The 14865-nt window shown below is 39.1% G+C and overlaps 2 protein-coding genes across 3 annotated transcripts in view; one reads left to right on the top strand and one right to left on the bottom strand.

Moving 5' to 3' along the window:
• LOC117391627 (ras-specific guanine nucleotide-releasing factor RalGPS1-like) overlaps positions 1 to 13987 on the bottom strand; it is a 30711-nt gene extending 16724 nt beyond the window's left edge. Inside the window, exons 1-8 of one of the 2 annotated variants that reach the window (XM_033989478.2) lie at positions 13651 to 13987; positions 9710 to 9840; positions 8645 to 8749; positions 8520 to 8570; positions 7858 to 7941; positions 7505 to 7594; positions 6808 to 6900; positions 6390 to 6516 (exon numbers count right to left, since the gene is read on the bottom strand). In XM_033989478.2, coding sequence (XP_033845369.1) covers positions 6390 to 6516; positions 6808 to 6900; positions 7505 to 7594; positions 7858 to 7941; positions 8520 to 8570; positions 8645 to 8749; positions 9710 to 9766 — 607 coding nt within the window. In that variant the 5' untranslated portion in view covers positions 9767 to 9840; positions 13651 to 13987. The remainder of the gene's footprint in view (positions 1 to 6389; positions 6517 to 6807; positions 6901 to 7504; positions 7595 to 7857; positions 7942 to 8519; positions 8571 to 8644; positions 8750 to 9709; positions 9841 to 13650) is intronic. The other variant, XM_055231512.1, reaches the window with a different exon arrangement.
• On the top strand, positions 30 to 6396 carry LOC117391628 (angiopoietin-related protein 2). Its single transcript, XM_033989479.2, has 5 exons — positions 30 to 223; positions 2051 to 2983; positions 4368 to 4561; positions 5190 to 5460; positions 5712 to 6396. Exons 1-5 carry the CDS (start codon positions 208 to 210, stop codon positions 5909 to 5911), a joined length of 1614 nt encoding a protein of 537 aa, XP_033845370.2. The 5' UTR covers positions 30 to 207; the 3' UTR covers positions 5912 to 6396.
• Positions 13988 to 14865: the final 878 nt, after the last annotated feature.

Here is a 14865-nt window from a genome sequence, read left to right as displayed (position 1 = left end):
ACTCCTGAAGAGGCTCATTTCTGATGGGAGGGAGGGCAGCAGGAGGGCTGTGCTGCCTCTTTGTGCTACAGCAGATGAGTGAGCACATAACAATCTGAACACACTTGCTTTGGAACTGGACTGGGCTCCATTTTACTCCTCAATGAAATGACGTCATATTCATGTGGATCACCGCAGAAGCCCAGCGTGGCAAAATACTAGGAATATATGGAATTAAGTGGAGGTGAGATTTATTATTATTATTATATTTTGATTCTATTGCCAATTATGACCATTACTATTTGTACGAGTCATAACAAAAAAAAAAAAATCCAATTTAGCAATAGTGTAATAGTGCTATATAAACAGACCAAAACACATAGGCATATACGCATCCTGCTTATTTGTATAGATGAGATGTTCTGTCTGGGAAAGGTTAGCAACGAGTAAAAAAACAAAAAACAAAACACACACACGCAGCTTCCTCCAGGTGTAAATGACTTTGTTTTTTGTAGAGTATAGCATTAGCAAAGCCAGAACTAAAATTTCAAACTCAATTTTGATACCACAATGATAATAACAAAATTTAGACAGTAGAATATAATTTTAACATAAAAAATAGTAGCTCCATTAGTGTTACCATGTGGTGATATATAGTTCTGATAAAGATCAAGACCATTCTAAAACTATTAAGGAATAGTCCAATATAGTCCAATTTATACACATTTTCCATACTAGTATTCAATTAGTATCTGTTTTCATATAATTTGGACAATTCTAGTCAGATTCAAGTTACTTTAGGTGACAAAGAAAAAACAAAAGATAGAAGCAAAATAATTACTACCATGACCCTTGTCACAAGCACATAGAAAAAATCCCTAGAGAAGATCTCAACAGACTAAAGAACTAAACATAAATGTGAACATGCATGTGGCTGTGTGTTGTGCAGATGCAGATGATAAAGAAATGAAGTATGTCAACAATAGATTGATTGCTTATGTTGTCCTTTGCATAGTGGGCTATTTTATTCAAGGTGCTCTTAAAAATGTCTGTTGGCATCTTTTACGAGCTGGCCTGACAGATGGTGATGTGGCTTTTTCATATGCTGCTTGCTGCTAGCATTCTTGATGGCCATTGACAACATAAACCTAAACTTAGGCTCTCAAACACTGCAGACATTACATTATTAAAACTAAAATATGATATAACAACTAGACCAATGCTCATGTCACTGGTGCTGAGTGAAAACAAAAACAAAACAACTGTAGAAATAATAAAAAAATAAGCATACTTTTGGAGTTTTGCAATGCCATACAATCTTGGAAAGAAATGCTTTCCCAAGTCCTCTGTGGCTGACTGGATTACAACATGTTATGTTGAGCACTGCAGAGGAAATGTCCAATTCATCTCCATTACAGCACAGTAGTAGATAGTACACTGCAGGGCTTTTTAAAGAGCTCCCCTCAATCTCAACTGAATCTCAACTGAAAACAATTACTCTGAAAAAAATAGTTACAAACCTATTTATAGACCCTATTAGCCACACTCTGCTGCCAATATGCCTAAAGACATAGATACATTTGATATTCTATAGTGTTTAAGTGAAGAACAAATCTTGATGACTACAATTATAATCAAATAAAAAACTGCCAGAACTAGTAATAAGCACCTCAAAGTAACTGAACATAATAGATACACAATGCTTCACTTAAGCGAGAATTAAATTTAATATGAATTTAAATAGTTCATTTGGGTATTTTTGTTTGAAGTGACAGGAGTGTTTTTTCAACATTTATCACTATGTAATAACTTAAAATGGAGGCCTTCACTATATCCAGAGAAACACTCTGCTTCTCAATAGTAGATATTTCAGTAATGACAGACTGATGTGAGGGCTGTTAGACAATAACCAACAACTGGTTCTGTTCTCAGTCTCAGTTGCGGCCCCTGTCATATTGTACAAGGTCCAAAACCTTGAACTCCACTTCACCAACGCAGACTACTGCTTTGTATCAATCTGTAATTACCTGTTAATTTCATTGCCTTCCATCTCTCTACTCTACTCTTCCAGGATCTCTACTTCAGCTCAAGACCATGTTTGTCCCTGTCCTGGTAGTCCTGCTGCTGTCGGGACCACAGTGCTCTCTTCAGGGGGAGACTCAAGAGATGGAGAGCAGTGAGGACATCCTCGAGAAGGATTATATTTACCCCCAACGCAACAAACGTACTGTTGGCCAAAGTGTTACCCCAACAGACAAATGCTCCTATACTTTTATTGTACCTCAACAGAAAAACAATGGTGCAATCTGTGTGAACTCAAAGGAGCCCGAGGCTCAGCTGGAAAGCCGGGTTCATAAGCAGGAACTGGAGCTGTTGAACCTAGAGCTCCAGAAGCAAAGGAAACAGATTGAGGCTCTGCAGCAGCTGGTGGAGGTGGACGGTGGCATCGTTAATGAAGTCAAACTGCTCCGCAAAGAGAGCCGCAACATGAACTCCAGAGTGACCCAGCTCTACATGCAGCTGCTGCATGAGATCATCCGCAAGAGGGACAATGCCCTGGAGGTGTCCCAACTGGAGACGCGTATGCTCAACCAGACTAACGAAATGGGACAACTGGCCATGCGCTACCGGGAGCTGGAGCACAAGTACCAGCACCTGTCCACGATAGCCAGCAACCAGAGCATTCTGCTGGTGCAGCTGGAGGAGCGCTGTAAACGGGGAGGCTACTCCCCTTCAGTCAGTGTGGACCGGGATAGGAGCCCTCTGTATCCACAGCCCCCTGTGGTGCACCACTCCCCACCTCAGAATCCTGCTCTGTCCCCTGGGGGCTACAGGCCCTTTCATCCTCACACATTGCCCCGACACAACACCAAAACCATGACCAATGTCATGACCAACTCCATGACCAACGAGATCCAGAACGACCAGAATCCCAAGGCCCTGTCCCCTCTTCCTCCTCCCACACTGCCCAGTGCCACACACAGCTTCACCAATGAGCCCTCAGGTGAGTCCTGGATATAATTTAGTTTCATATAGTACACACATATTGTATTTACACAGAAGTAATTTAATGATGAGTAAATGATGAATACGGTTCAATGTCAAGACAACATCAATATAAAAAAGGCCAGTGACTGCAGTTATGAGTAATATGTACATGTAGCATCTCGTGCAAACAGCTATGTATTTGTGACGGGCATAGTGGATGTGTTTAAGTACATTAAATAGATAAGAGATGAGGTCATGACATAAGGTCCAAGTTCACTTTATTGTCTTTATAGAGAAACCTGTCCACTGCCCGGGGGAAACCCATACAGATACAAGGAGAAATATCCAAACTGCTCAACCACTATATCATAAAAAGCAAATTAATTTGAAACTTGAAAAAAACAGGACAACAATGACCACAAAACAGCTGTGAAAGAACAGTCTTAATTCCAAACTATTAATCAAATCAGTGATTTAGTCTAAGTAATTAAATCCTCACAGCAAAAATGTATACGCCATAAACAATTAAGTCATATGAGAATACATGCTGTTGTACATTATAATATTTTTATATTAGAAATAAAAGAGTCAACAAGTTAAAGAGGCAAAATGAGAGCTTGTGTGTAATGGAGCGTGTTTGAATTCATACATAGTGTTTCTTTGTACAGGGATAAGCAGAAATTGCTGAGATAACAAAAACAATGTCCAAATGGAAACAGAAATAAGGAACCATTTACAAATTCAGTAATAAAATAGGAATAGAAATGATGTGATCCAGTATAACAAGCCCCAAGGACCAATCTTATAGGAGTGTGTTGGCTCATGCGTGTCATGCTGACCTACATTAAAGCTAATGCATACGACAGGTTCTCAGGCTACTGCTCTAACTGTTCCCATGTCCAGCATCCAGTTTAGTGATTTTCCATCCTATGGGGCAGTTTTCTAAACAGGTGCCAGAAAGAACCTGAGCATGGGGTAAAATTACCATGACATGAAGCAATGCTCTCTGGGGCTTCTGAAAGGATGGAAACAGATTTTTTCCGTAACTATAAATGACAGATCACGCACATAAAATTGTGGTTTAAAACCTGAGGAGAACATGTGAGCGAATCTAAACACGGCACATTCAACATAAATGTTTCTAGAAATTCTTTCATGTGCAGTATTTATTTCCAAGTCATATCTTCTCAGGTACAGAGGAGTTTTGTTAATGGAAATATTTATTACTGTCTGAATGCACAGCCAGAGCTTCAGACTGGAAAGTACGTCATGTTCAGCAAAAATAAGATGAGGGCAGGAGTCACCACACTTTTCCAGAGGCCACACGTTTTATACTGCTCTGATTGTGGACCTGTTCCAACACAGCAGAATATGATAAAGGCACATTGTGCTATGTGCAGGGCCCTTTAAAGACTGTCTGCAGGCTCTGGACAATGGCTACACCGTCAGTGGTATGTATCTGCTCAAACCCGAAAATGCCAACAAGCTTATGCAGGCTTGGTGTGACATGAGGCACGACCCCGGTGGGTGGACCATAATCCTAAGAAGACAGGACGGGTCAGTCAACTTTTTCAGAAACTGGGAGACATATAAGGTAATCAAAACATTGTCAAAAACTTGTGTATTTAGCGTGTCATTATATAATAATGTCAATTGTCAGCCGGTCAGTTCAAATAAGCACCAAATAGTAAAACTTGCTCTTCTGAAAACAGTCAGTATTTCAAATCAAGTGTTATACTACAGTACATAGTAAATTTATAGAAATACAAAAGTATCCCACCCTGCAGTCTACAGAGTAAATAGTGAATAGTTCCAACAGTATCATAAAAACAAATGAACAGCCAAACAAGACATGTTGGAGGCGGGAGCTATTCCCCAGCCCACTTCACTTCCCATCCCACCCCAAATGACTCCAGCAGGCCCACAGTCCAATGACACAATCCTTTCTGGCAGCACAGCATCCTGCTGATGTAACCCAGTGCCTCCTCAACTTTGTTTCTTAAACAAAGCTTGAGCTGAACACAAGCTGAGCCCATAGTTTGGGCAGGTCAGCAGCAAATACACAGTATATTCATTTTCCATTCATGTATGTTGAGTTTATTATGACTTATATGCATTGTAACTAGCCATCCTGCTGCACAGATACAGAGTACTACATGATAAGAATGTGAATAATATTTGTTAGTTTAATTTGAAACAAATGTTAACTATGTTTTTCACAGCAAGGCTTTGGAAATATTAATGGGGAGTACTGGCTGGGCCTGGAGAACATCTACTCGCTGACCAACCAAGGCAACTACAAGTTGCTGGTCACACTGGAGGACTGGTCGGGTCGTAAAACCTTTGCAGAATATGCCAGCTTCAGGATCGAGCCAGAGTCACAGTCTTACCGGCTCCGCATTGGACGTTACCATGGCAACGCAGGCGACTCTCTGACCTGGCACAACGGCAAGCAGTTCACCACACTGGACAGGGACCATGACGCATACACAGGTGAGAAGAACACCCAACTAGTATACTAGGCCTTATGATTATAAACTGAATATTTAAGAAATTACCAGATGGTTTGGACTGGTTTCAGTCAAGCCCATCCAAAACACCACAAAAGGTGTATTTGTTGACAAATTACACATAATAAATAATAAGAAAATAATACTTAATGTTTAATTGAAACAGGCACCAAATTTAGAGAGCAAAACTCCATTGGCATCTTTGATGAAGACAAATCTTGCATTTGTTAACAGGTAACTGTGCCCATTACCAGAAGGGAGGTTGGTGGTACAACGCCTGTGCTCACTCAAATCTGAGCGGAGTTTGGTACAGAGGGGGACATTACCGCAGTCGCTACCAGGACGGGGTCTACTGGGCAGAATTCAGGGGCGGAGCTTATTCTCTGAAGAAAGTGACGATGATGATTCGACCCAATGCAAACACCTACCATTAACATACAGCAGCACACATTAAACTATAGTTTACAATTATTGGATGTACTGTAAATAACGCCTCCTGTATGCATTGCATTCTTTAAATTTGCTTTAAAAGATTATTTATTATAACAGATTTTAACTAGTATTGCTAAGAGAGTCTGCTGTATACTGCTCAATTTTTTTAACAACATAAAATCAGACGTTTGTCTTTCTGTGTGTCATTTGCCCAAAGGTATAGATGTGTGTATAATAGCAGTATAATAAAATTATAGTATAACCAATCATTCTTAAATGATTGACGTAAAGCATTAGTAACATAAACCAGGCAGTTCTCACTGCCTTTGAACAAAGCTTTCACACATTTGGACCAAAGCCATAGCTCAAAAACAACACAGATAGAGATGAACAAAACATCACACACATTGAGGTATTGGGAATACAGATCTTATTTTGCCATTTTTATGTGAATTCCAGGTAAATGTTTGGAAAACATACCAAGGTAGGGTATGCAGGGCACCATCTTCAGTGAGCGTATGTACTCTCTCATACGAGTGTAGTTTTCCTCTTTAGACGTCAGAAAGTTCAGCTTCTCAAATGTGGCCTTGTCTTTTCGACTGATCAACTGCATCAAAAATGCAAAAAATAAAGAAGTTATCAAGCTGTATGAAGAGTGATTTGTGTTGCCTTTCTGAATAAAGAACACACATTAAATTAAATCAAATCAACCTTACTATATCTGCAATATTACCTGAGATCTTTTCCCATGCTTATATTTTTTGGTAGAAAAACTGATCCAAATGTTTTTAGCTTTACATAAATGATGATCATTTCCTGGAAATTCAGACAACCAACCAAAACTACACTTCACTGGAAGCAGTAATGAAATCTGGTGAAATAGTTGAAATGCTCTTACCGCCCAGGTCTTGCTGAGTCTGAAGATGGGAGCACTTTGCAAAGCCGACACCACAGACACCAAAGAGTGCAGGTTGTTCAGCTCCAGAAGTTTCTGGTGTAAAATTAAAAAAAAACACACACTAATATACACACACACACACACTGGTTTATTTTCATTTGCCTCTCTCAGTCTATAAACAGAAATGACATCCTTTGGGGTTTGTAATAGCATCTCATGTTAATGTAAACACTATGACAGAGCAAAGAGGTTTTGCGTGTCGCAAGTGTTCAGTTTTAGTATCAATAACATCACAGTTTGCCAAAATATTCTCTCATAATTCCATGTTTCCATCCCACAGCATTAGGAAACACTGAAATACTGCTACTGTTCCTGCACGTTTTATCCGTGCGGCGCCATCAGTAAGGTGCTTTCCTCGAGTCCTAACACAGTTTTATAAAACAGAATAGCTTCAGTGGAGCTGAAAAAAACATTACACAGGGCTGGCAATAGGACAGGCCTAAAAATAAAGTAAGATCTAAGGAAATAAAGCTTAGACTATGATTTGTTTTCACTGATGTTTGGATATAGTTTTGCATTATTAGTACAAAAATTCTCACAAAAACACCTTAACTGTATTATGTTTGGGGAATCAATGTGTTGAAAATGCCATATGATCAGGAAGTGCAATTTGTAAGAATGAATTATAAAAACTGACCTTTGCTATTTTTACAAAATGGCCCAATATCTCGGCTCTGATTTTCAGCGTCTGGGCAGTTAAGATTTCTCTAACCAACCAGAAGCTCACCTAAAGCACACAAAAAAACATACATTTACAATAAAATTTTAAAACATAAACCAAACTCATCTAGATATGTTCCATAGTAGCAAAAGTTTCAGTGAGTCAATAACAGACCATTTTAAATTCAGAGGAAACAAATGGACTGTGCTGGATTTAAAAACTGTGATAAGTTGACTCCTTATTGAAACCTCTGTTACTATATAAGGTCATGGAAGTATAATCATTATAGCATAGGAACATAACTGAGGATCAGAATGGCCTCACAGTACCTGGTTGAACCTCCGAGTGAACGCCACCACATTCGGAGCCAAGCTGTGCTTCTCCTTTCCATTCCAGCCACAACTAGCCAGCTCCTGGAAAACAACAAGAACCTCAAGGTAAGCCTACTCTAATTTATTACAATTTTATTTTCAAACACTTTTTGCAGAGTCTCCATTTGGAGCATCTGCCTGTACTGTGTGTATGTACCAATGTAACTGATCTGATTTTTGCATCTTAAACATTTACAGTACATGGGTTCACGTGTTTATTTATTAGGATGCCTAAGGTCACATTCACTTCAAATATTATACTGATATTAGACACATTATACAGGTGTTTTTATTTTTACATATTAAAATGTGCACACAATAGGAAACAGCTTGACATTTTGGGCCCTTTCTAAACGCTAAAACCAGTGGCTCAAATGAACCATTATCTATGTCTGTCTGTATGGAAACACCACTTCAAATAGTGACTTGAATTACTCAGGGAATACAAGTGGTTTTCAAACAAGTTCAACCAACGAGGCTAGAGTGAGGTCAGTTCTGAGGCAACAGCTGTGAAGGACATTACTGCAGCATGTCGTCCAAGAATGAAGAGAATCGTCAGCAGTTCCATCAGGAGTAATCCTAATGGATGGACACGCTTGCACTGCACAGGGTGGCCTTACCTCTGGCTGTATTGCTTTGAATACAGGAGCGTCCATTAAAGTGATTTGGCTCTGAAACACAAGGGAAAAAAAGTTACAAAAGCACCAAAACAAAGACTATAGTTCAAGTGAAAAACAAAACTTACAGCAAACTCTTCGGGCGTCACCTTGAGTACATCGAAGACAACTGCATCGTAGCTCTTGGCGTAGTCCACACAGGGCCCGTCCAGGGAGTCAGAGGCGCTGCTGGCCTGGAAATACAACCAAAGTAATAAAATTTGACAGCTAAAATGTGTAAACTTTGCTCAGTGTTTCGCATAGATTTTGGGGAGACTATGGAGGCACACATAATACTGATCTGAAAAAGTTTATCTCATAGAATTTGTGAAGTATACATTTTAGTCCTTTTTTCCCCCCAGCAGTATTAACCAACAACGTGTGATTGTGTGATGCCAATGTAAAGTCCAGGTCATGCTACTAAACACTCCTTCATGCTTGATTCAAATGTAATTTACAGAATATGTAAGAAAATCTGACAACAAATGCCAAACTTTGTCGTCAGAAAACACTTAAAATCATGTAATCCATTGGATGATTTCAGTGAATAAACATTTCCACCAGGCCAGATGTTGTGCGCAAGCTCTGGTACACATTCAATTTGATTAAAACATGACATAAGCCCGGGCAGTTTTTCTTGGGCTGTTTTTGTTTTATATTCTCGCAGATGATCTTTTTTCTATTTAAGCCATATGAATAAATCAACTAAATATTTTGATTGTGCAATAGTTTTTTTTAGACTGCTGCTTTGTTTCTTATACAAAGTAGCCAGTAATTTGAATATATTATAAATTATAAACTAATGAACTGAATAAGGATTGAGTGAAGTTCAGTGTATATGCTGTGATGTAAATTTACTGTAAGTGTATTCAGGTTGAGGAGCAAATATTCTCATCATGTCTTTGTGCATTTGATCTGTGTCAGTCTGTCAGACCCAGAGCAGACGTTAACATGTGAGAAGAGTCTGTCCCCATCCCACAAGAAACTCCATGTTGTTCTACCTGTCTAAGTGTATAAGCTGATTAGCTCTCAGGTGTGAAACAAACGTCATTCTGCTTTGAAATGCATGTTAGCTTTGTAATTCTGGTATAAACACTCAGGAGGAGAGATGCTCTAAGGGAGACACTCAGGGAGATTTGATATAAGTTTTTTACCTCTGAAGTGATGGAGTTGATGCTGTTGCCATTCGATAGCCCGTTCCTGCGATACATACTCAAACAGGTAGGGGGCGCTCTGGTAGACAGAGACCTTCAGCTGGGGAGCACACATAACCTTTCATACATGTCTGACAAGAAAACACACAATGAACAGGGTTTTACTATTTATAAAGTAAGCACGTTTATTAAGTTTTTCATTAGTTTCTTGGATGAAAAGAGAAGGTTGAGGCACATGTAAGACAGATATTTTTGCAGAGAGACAAATTATTGTTAATCAATAAACCACAATGTGCAAATTATCCGATTCGTCTTAATGGGGTTTAGAATTACAGTGATCTTAAGGTCCCATGAAAGTACAAGCACAGAAGAGGTTTGGGCTTGTAGTTTTCAAGGGACAAATGCCACCTGTAGTCCATTTATATTACTGCAAGTGATGGTGACTTAAATTTTTTGATTAGATTGACAAACGCAGATTAAATAAGACTGAATCAAGTCAGTGTAATTACAAAAATGTGTAGACAGAGCGTGTTGAGAGCAAGTGCATGAAGTGGTAAACTGAGGCATGATAAATGACCTGGTAAAGACCAAAAAAATAAAAATAAAAAGGGATTTTACTAGGGCTGTGAAATTATTCAGATCAGATTTTAATGAATTGAGATTCTGTCAGTTCTATTTGCAAATAATGTGCTTAGATCTTTTTAATCGAGAGGTCTACAGCTGAACTTCTCTCAGTAGAAGCATGTGGTTTGGAGCAGAGTTCAGTTTAGAGGAAGAAATTTGACTATTTTTTGAGTCAGATGGTAACGATTTAAAGTATGGCTGCACGATTTGGGGAAAAATATCCAATTATAATTAGATTTTTGCTTTTTTATGTTCTAATAATGAAATTCTGTTTAAAGTAACTAATATTAGATTCACATGTATTTCAGAAGATCTTTGCACAGACCTTAACTACAGGGTTAGCAGTTTTTATGCAGAATAAGTAGGATGTTTTGTTGTTTGTGGCACTTTAAAAAAAACTGCAGCCTTTGGGATTTTCTAATTGCATCTATTCAAATTGAGATTTTGATTACGATTAATCTTCAGCCCTAAATAAAAAGTCTGTTGTTATTATGTTCAGGAGGACATAAATATTGAAAGCCATTGTATTTTTTTAAACTATAAGACTAACTGCGGATCATTTTTGGATGTAGTTTTTCTTGACTATATTTTACTGAAGTAAGGTAGGTAAGATTTATAGTTTACTTTTACCGTACCGTACCCATTTTTTTTTTTTTTTTTTTTTAAATCACAGCAGAGCATCTGAGGCCACAGCTGCACAGACCACCCTCTGGACCTCTACAGTCTCCTACCTCGAGTTTACAATGGAAGTGTGGGTGAACAGGCGCGATACAGACTATTTTTGGCTGTTTGCCCTGCCCTCACAACGACTTTGCTGGAAGTAACCTGTCATTACCAACACTCTTTCACTTGCCCTTTGCTGCAAACATTAATTAATTAAAATTAAAATTAAAATTAAAATTAAAATTAAAATTAAAATTAAAATTAAAATTAAAATTAAAATTAAAATTAAAATTAAAATTACTGTTTGGGCATTACAATAGTTTTTTACAATGGAGCCCATAAAGTGAAGCAATAAATTCCATCTTGAAGTTCTGAATATTACCAGTGTATATTTAGGGGATGCACAATCAGTCACAGTAGTCTTGGAATATAAAAAATAAATCCCTGACATGCCATTCATCCCATTGTGGAATATGACTTAATGATAAAAGATGTGTGTAGAGAATGACACATGTAAAAACAGTTTCTCTATCAATCTGTTGTCTTTTTCATGTATTAAGTTAAAAACAAAAGAAAAACAACAAGTACAAAACCTTTACATTTCTTCTGATAAATGCCATTTTCCAATTTAAGGTTGACCATTATTCTGTCTACTACCTTTTTGTATTTTTATTGGATTTCAGGAGATAAGAGAGGACACCCCGGGGGGCATATAGATACTATTTTTACAATCCATCAAAAATGTGCTAAAACAAGCCTGTGATGTTCTAGGTTGAGGATCAAGTACTGCATAAAATGATTACACAGCAAGTTATTTTATTCTTCTTTAAATCAACTCTTTTTGCAGCATTACTTTTTTCAGACATCCTCAATATTAAACCATCAAGTTTTGTCATCTGCCACGTTCATCCCAGTTCAGCACAGAGTAAACGTGCCCTCAGTTGCTCTGATTTCACTGAGTCCGAGGCAGGTTGGACTGTGAGTTGGACTTTAGTGTTTGTCTGTCTACATGCAGTATTTTGCAGCTGCTGATGACACACACATTTACTGCCTTTAATTGCACATTGTGGTTCTAAGATCACTGAGCAGGTCAAGGCCGTAACATACTTAACAATATTTACACGTTTAACCCAGTAAACATGAATTCATTCAATCTTTTACCATACTCTGAAACAGATGCAATCATTACTTAACAATGAGAGTGGGCCCAGGGACTAGAAAAAAGTTCTTATATGTATATTAATGCCTTACACTATTCTGCACCAACCTGCGCCCTGCTGACCACCACCAAACACTGATGCACATATTGTATTCATGAGTGAAGTTGGTAGATACTCTAACCATTGAGCCACTGTCACCCAACTGCTGCAAATGATACTTGCCTTAAAGCAAAAACAGGCAGCGTGAATACAGCTGTTTGTTTTAAATATAGTTAAGATGACGGCTGTGAAGACGAGTGCCTGAGTGAGTTAACAGTAAACAACAAATCAAGAGTGTCTCAGATGGATAAGGGCTGACACGTGGATCAGTGAACAGCAGATGGTACTTCCCACCAGCTCCCCCCTGGGTCCATGTACTTTCATTTTTAAATGATGCCATGGTTACACTACATCCTCAACTATAAATGTAGATATGCAAACTATGAGGTTTTGTGATATATATATTTTTTAATCTGAGGAACCACTGTCATATTATGGACATATATATTTAAAAAGTCATACTGTATTAATTTAACACGGACCATGGTCTATGCTTTTAATTGTGCTGCTAGTAAGTAGAAAAAAACTGCAGTGAGGTAGGCCTATTGCTTATTTATTGTTGTAACACCCATATCCCGATATGTCTACAGCTACATCTCTACATCAAATGCCATGAACCTGAACTGTAGTCTGCATGATGTGTGTATTTGCCTCTCAGGAGCAAAACAAACACACAAACAGCTCCAAGAATCAAATGCAAAACCGTTTAAAGGAATAGGCATAAGTAAAATCACTGTTTAAATGGGCAGCTGTCCATAGGCCTTTCAGTGGACTATTTGGTCAGTAGTCATGGAAACAACTATTTTGGAGTCCACATTGAAACAGAAGTGTCCTTTTGTGGACCTATTTGCAAACTATCATAATGTAGGCCCATTTATGTGATGTAAGCTCTAGTATAGTTCTGACTTATGATATAGTTATAACATAGATATAGGGTCAGTTCACTGTCCTGTCTGCTTGGAGGGTCCACTCTGCGTCAAGGATTTTATCGCCCATCATAAAGATCTTACTCTAGGCCCAAAAGCATGAAGTCACATCCCATAATTAACTGGAGATGGCGTTTTGGTCCTAAATAGCCTAGTACTGATTTCAGAACTAGGGTATTTACTCGTTACCCATGTTGTCTTTCTGGGCATGTCTCTTCGCGTAGGAGGGTCAATAGTCTGATTAGACCCCAATAAATGACGAAGTCGACCCTCAGCGACGATACACTAACGTGTTTAGACAAATGACATTTGCGGATCTGTTTCGGGGAATGCGTAAGTGCAGCAGCCATGTCTGTGGATCCCAGTGTAGCAGATTTCTGTCACGACAGCTTACGGCGCTCGGAGCCAGCCTCTCCCCCAGCAGCAGCAGGCCTGCACCGGGGTAATCACGGAAAACACTTAAGCCTACCTTCACAGCAGGCACTTTCGCTTCCATGCGGCCGCAGCACAAAGCAGTGAGTCCACATTCACGCACGTCCTGCCGCGGTCACTGATTCAATCCCAGCGGTCTTTCTCCAGACAGTGTCCACGGCTTAACTCCTCCTTTCAGCCGAGCGTGGAGCCAAGGTCGCAGCGATAGATCCGCAGGACCGCAGATCCGTGCGGCAGTCTACAAAAACAATCTCATCCGAACATGGCAGTGACGTGCGAGGCCATCTCTAGATGGACAAAGTAGTGAAATGGATAAATACAGACAGCAGGAAGTGACAGGTAGGTGCTCTAAGTGTGACAGCCAGGTGTACGGCCTAATCAGTCTATCGGCTGCAGCGCGCGCTCCCGCCCCCTGCTCCGGCGGACCAATCACAGCGCAGCTCCAGCCAAAGGGTTTCAGACGCAGGTGCATTCGTGACCTTTTTACATGGACATCCGCGTAAGATCTTCGAAGTAAACTGATAGTCCTCATCGAAACTATGAATATAATTTAGCAGCGTAAGCCTTTGCACCCAAAAAACAACTGTTCAGATTGTTTCATTTGACGAGCTCAAACAGAGTGAAAGTAAAACGTCCATTCTTCCTTTAAGCGGGGTTTTATCATGGCTCTATGGGCTTTATGACTGAGCTCTTACAGGCTCAGCAGGCTTTACTTTACGTGTGATTTGAGCTGTGCCTCTATTTTGCCAGTGTAAACATATGACTTTATTTTCAGTTCTGAATGTTCGACTTTAAAGTGCGTGACTTCTACATGTGTGGGGATTAAAGTTTGAATCATGAGAACCTGCCCTCCCTATGGGGACAAAATTCAGGCCCCCATCACCTAAACCCTTTATTATTAGATCAACAACATGATTTAATGTTCACATATGGGTTATAGGTTAATGTTGTTAGGTTCTAGGTTAATGTTTGATAAATATTAAAGGGGACATATTTTGCAAATTCTACTTTCATGAGCTTTTAACCAGATCATAGCAGTGCTCCTACATCGTTATCTCACCCGAAGTTGTACTTTGATTCATCCATGTTGAAGTAATCCTGTTTTGTCCTGCATTTTTGACTTGAGTGCTCAGAAAATTTCAGTTTTCACCTTCTTCCCATCCCTTCTCACATTCTGTACATATTTGCAGTTATTTAAAAAAAAAGACAGTCCAGGTGATATATGTAAGGTTAACAATGTGGCAGAGATGTG

The sequence above is a fragment of the Periophthalmus magnuspinnatus genome, chromosome 23 (assembly GCF_009829125.3).
Source record: "Periophthalmus magnuspinnatus isolate fPerMag1 chromosome 23, fPerMag1.2.pri, whole genome shotgun sequence".
In the NCBI taxonomy this organism is placed as follows: Eukaryota; Metazoa; Chordata; class Actinopteri; order Gobiiformes; family Gobiidae; genus Periophthalmus; species Periophthalmus magnuspinnatus.
Note: the sequence above shows the minus strand (reverse complement) of the source record. Positions and strands in the feature narration are given on the sequence as shown.

What these genes read in the sequence shown, in the direction of transcription:
- LOC117391628 (XM_033989479.2), top strand. An exon ending in CTTCACCAATGAGCCCTCAG is followed by an intron (nt 2,984 to 4,367) that starts GTGAGTCCTGGA and finishes TGCTATGTGCAG; the next exon opens with GGCCCTTTAAAGACTGTCTG. An exon ending in GGACCATGACGCATACACAG is followed by an intron (nt 5,461 to 5,711) that starts GTGAGAAGAACA and finishes ATTTGTTAACAG; the next exon opens with GTAACTGTGCCCATTACCAG.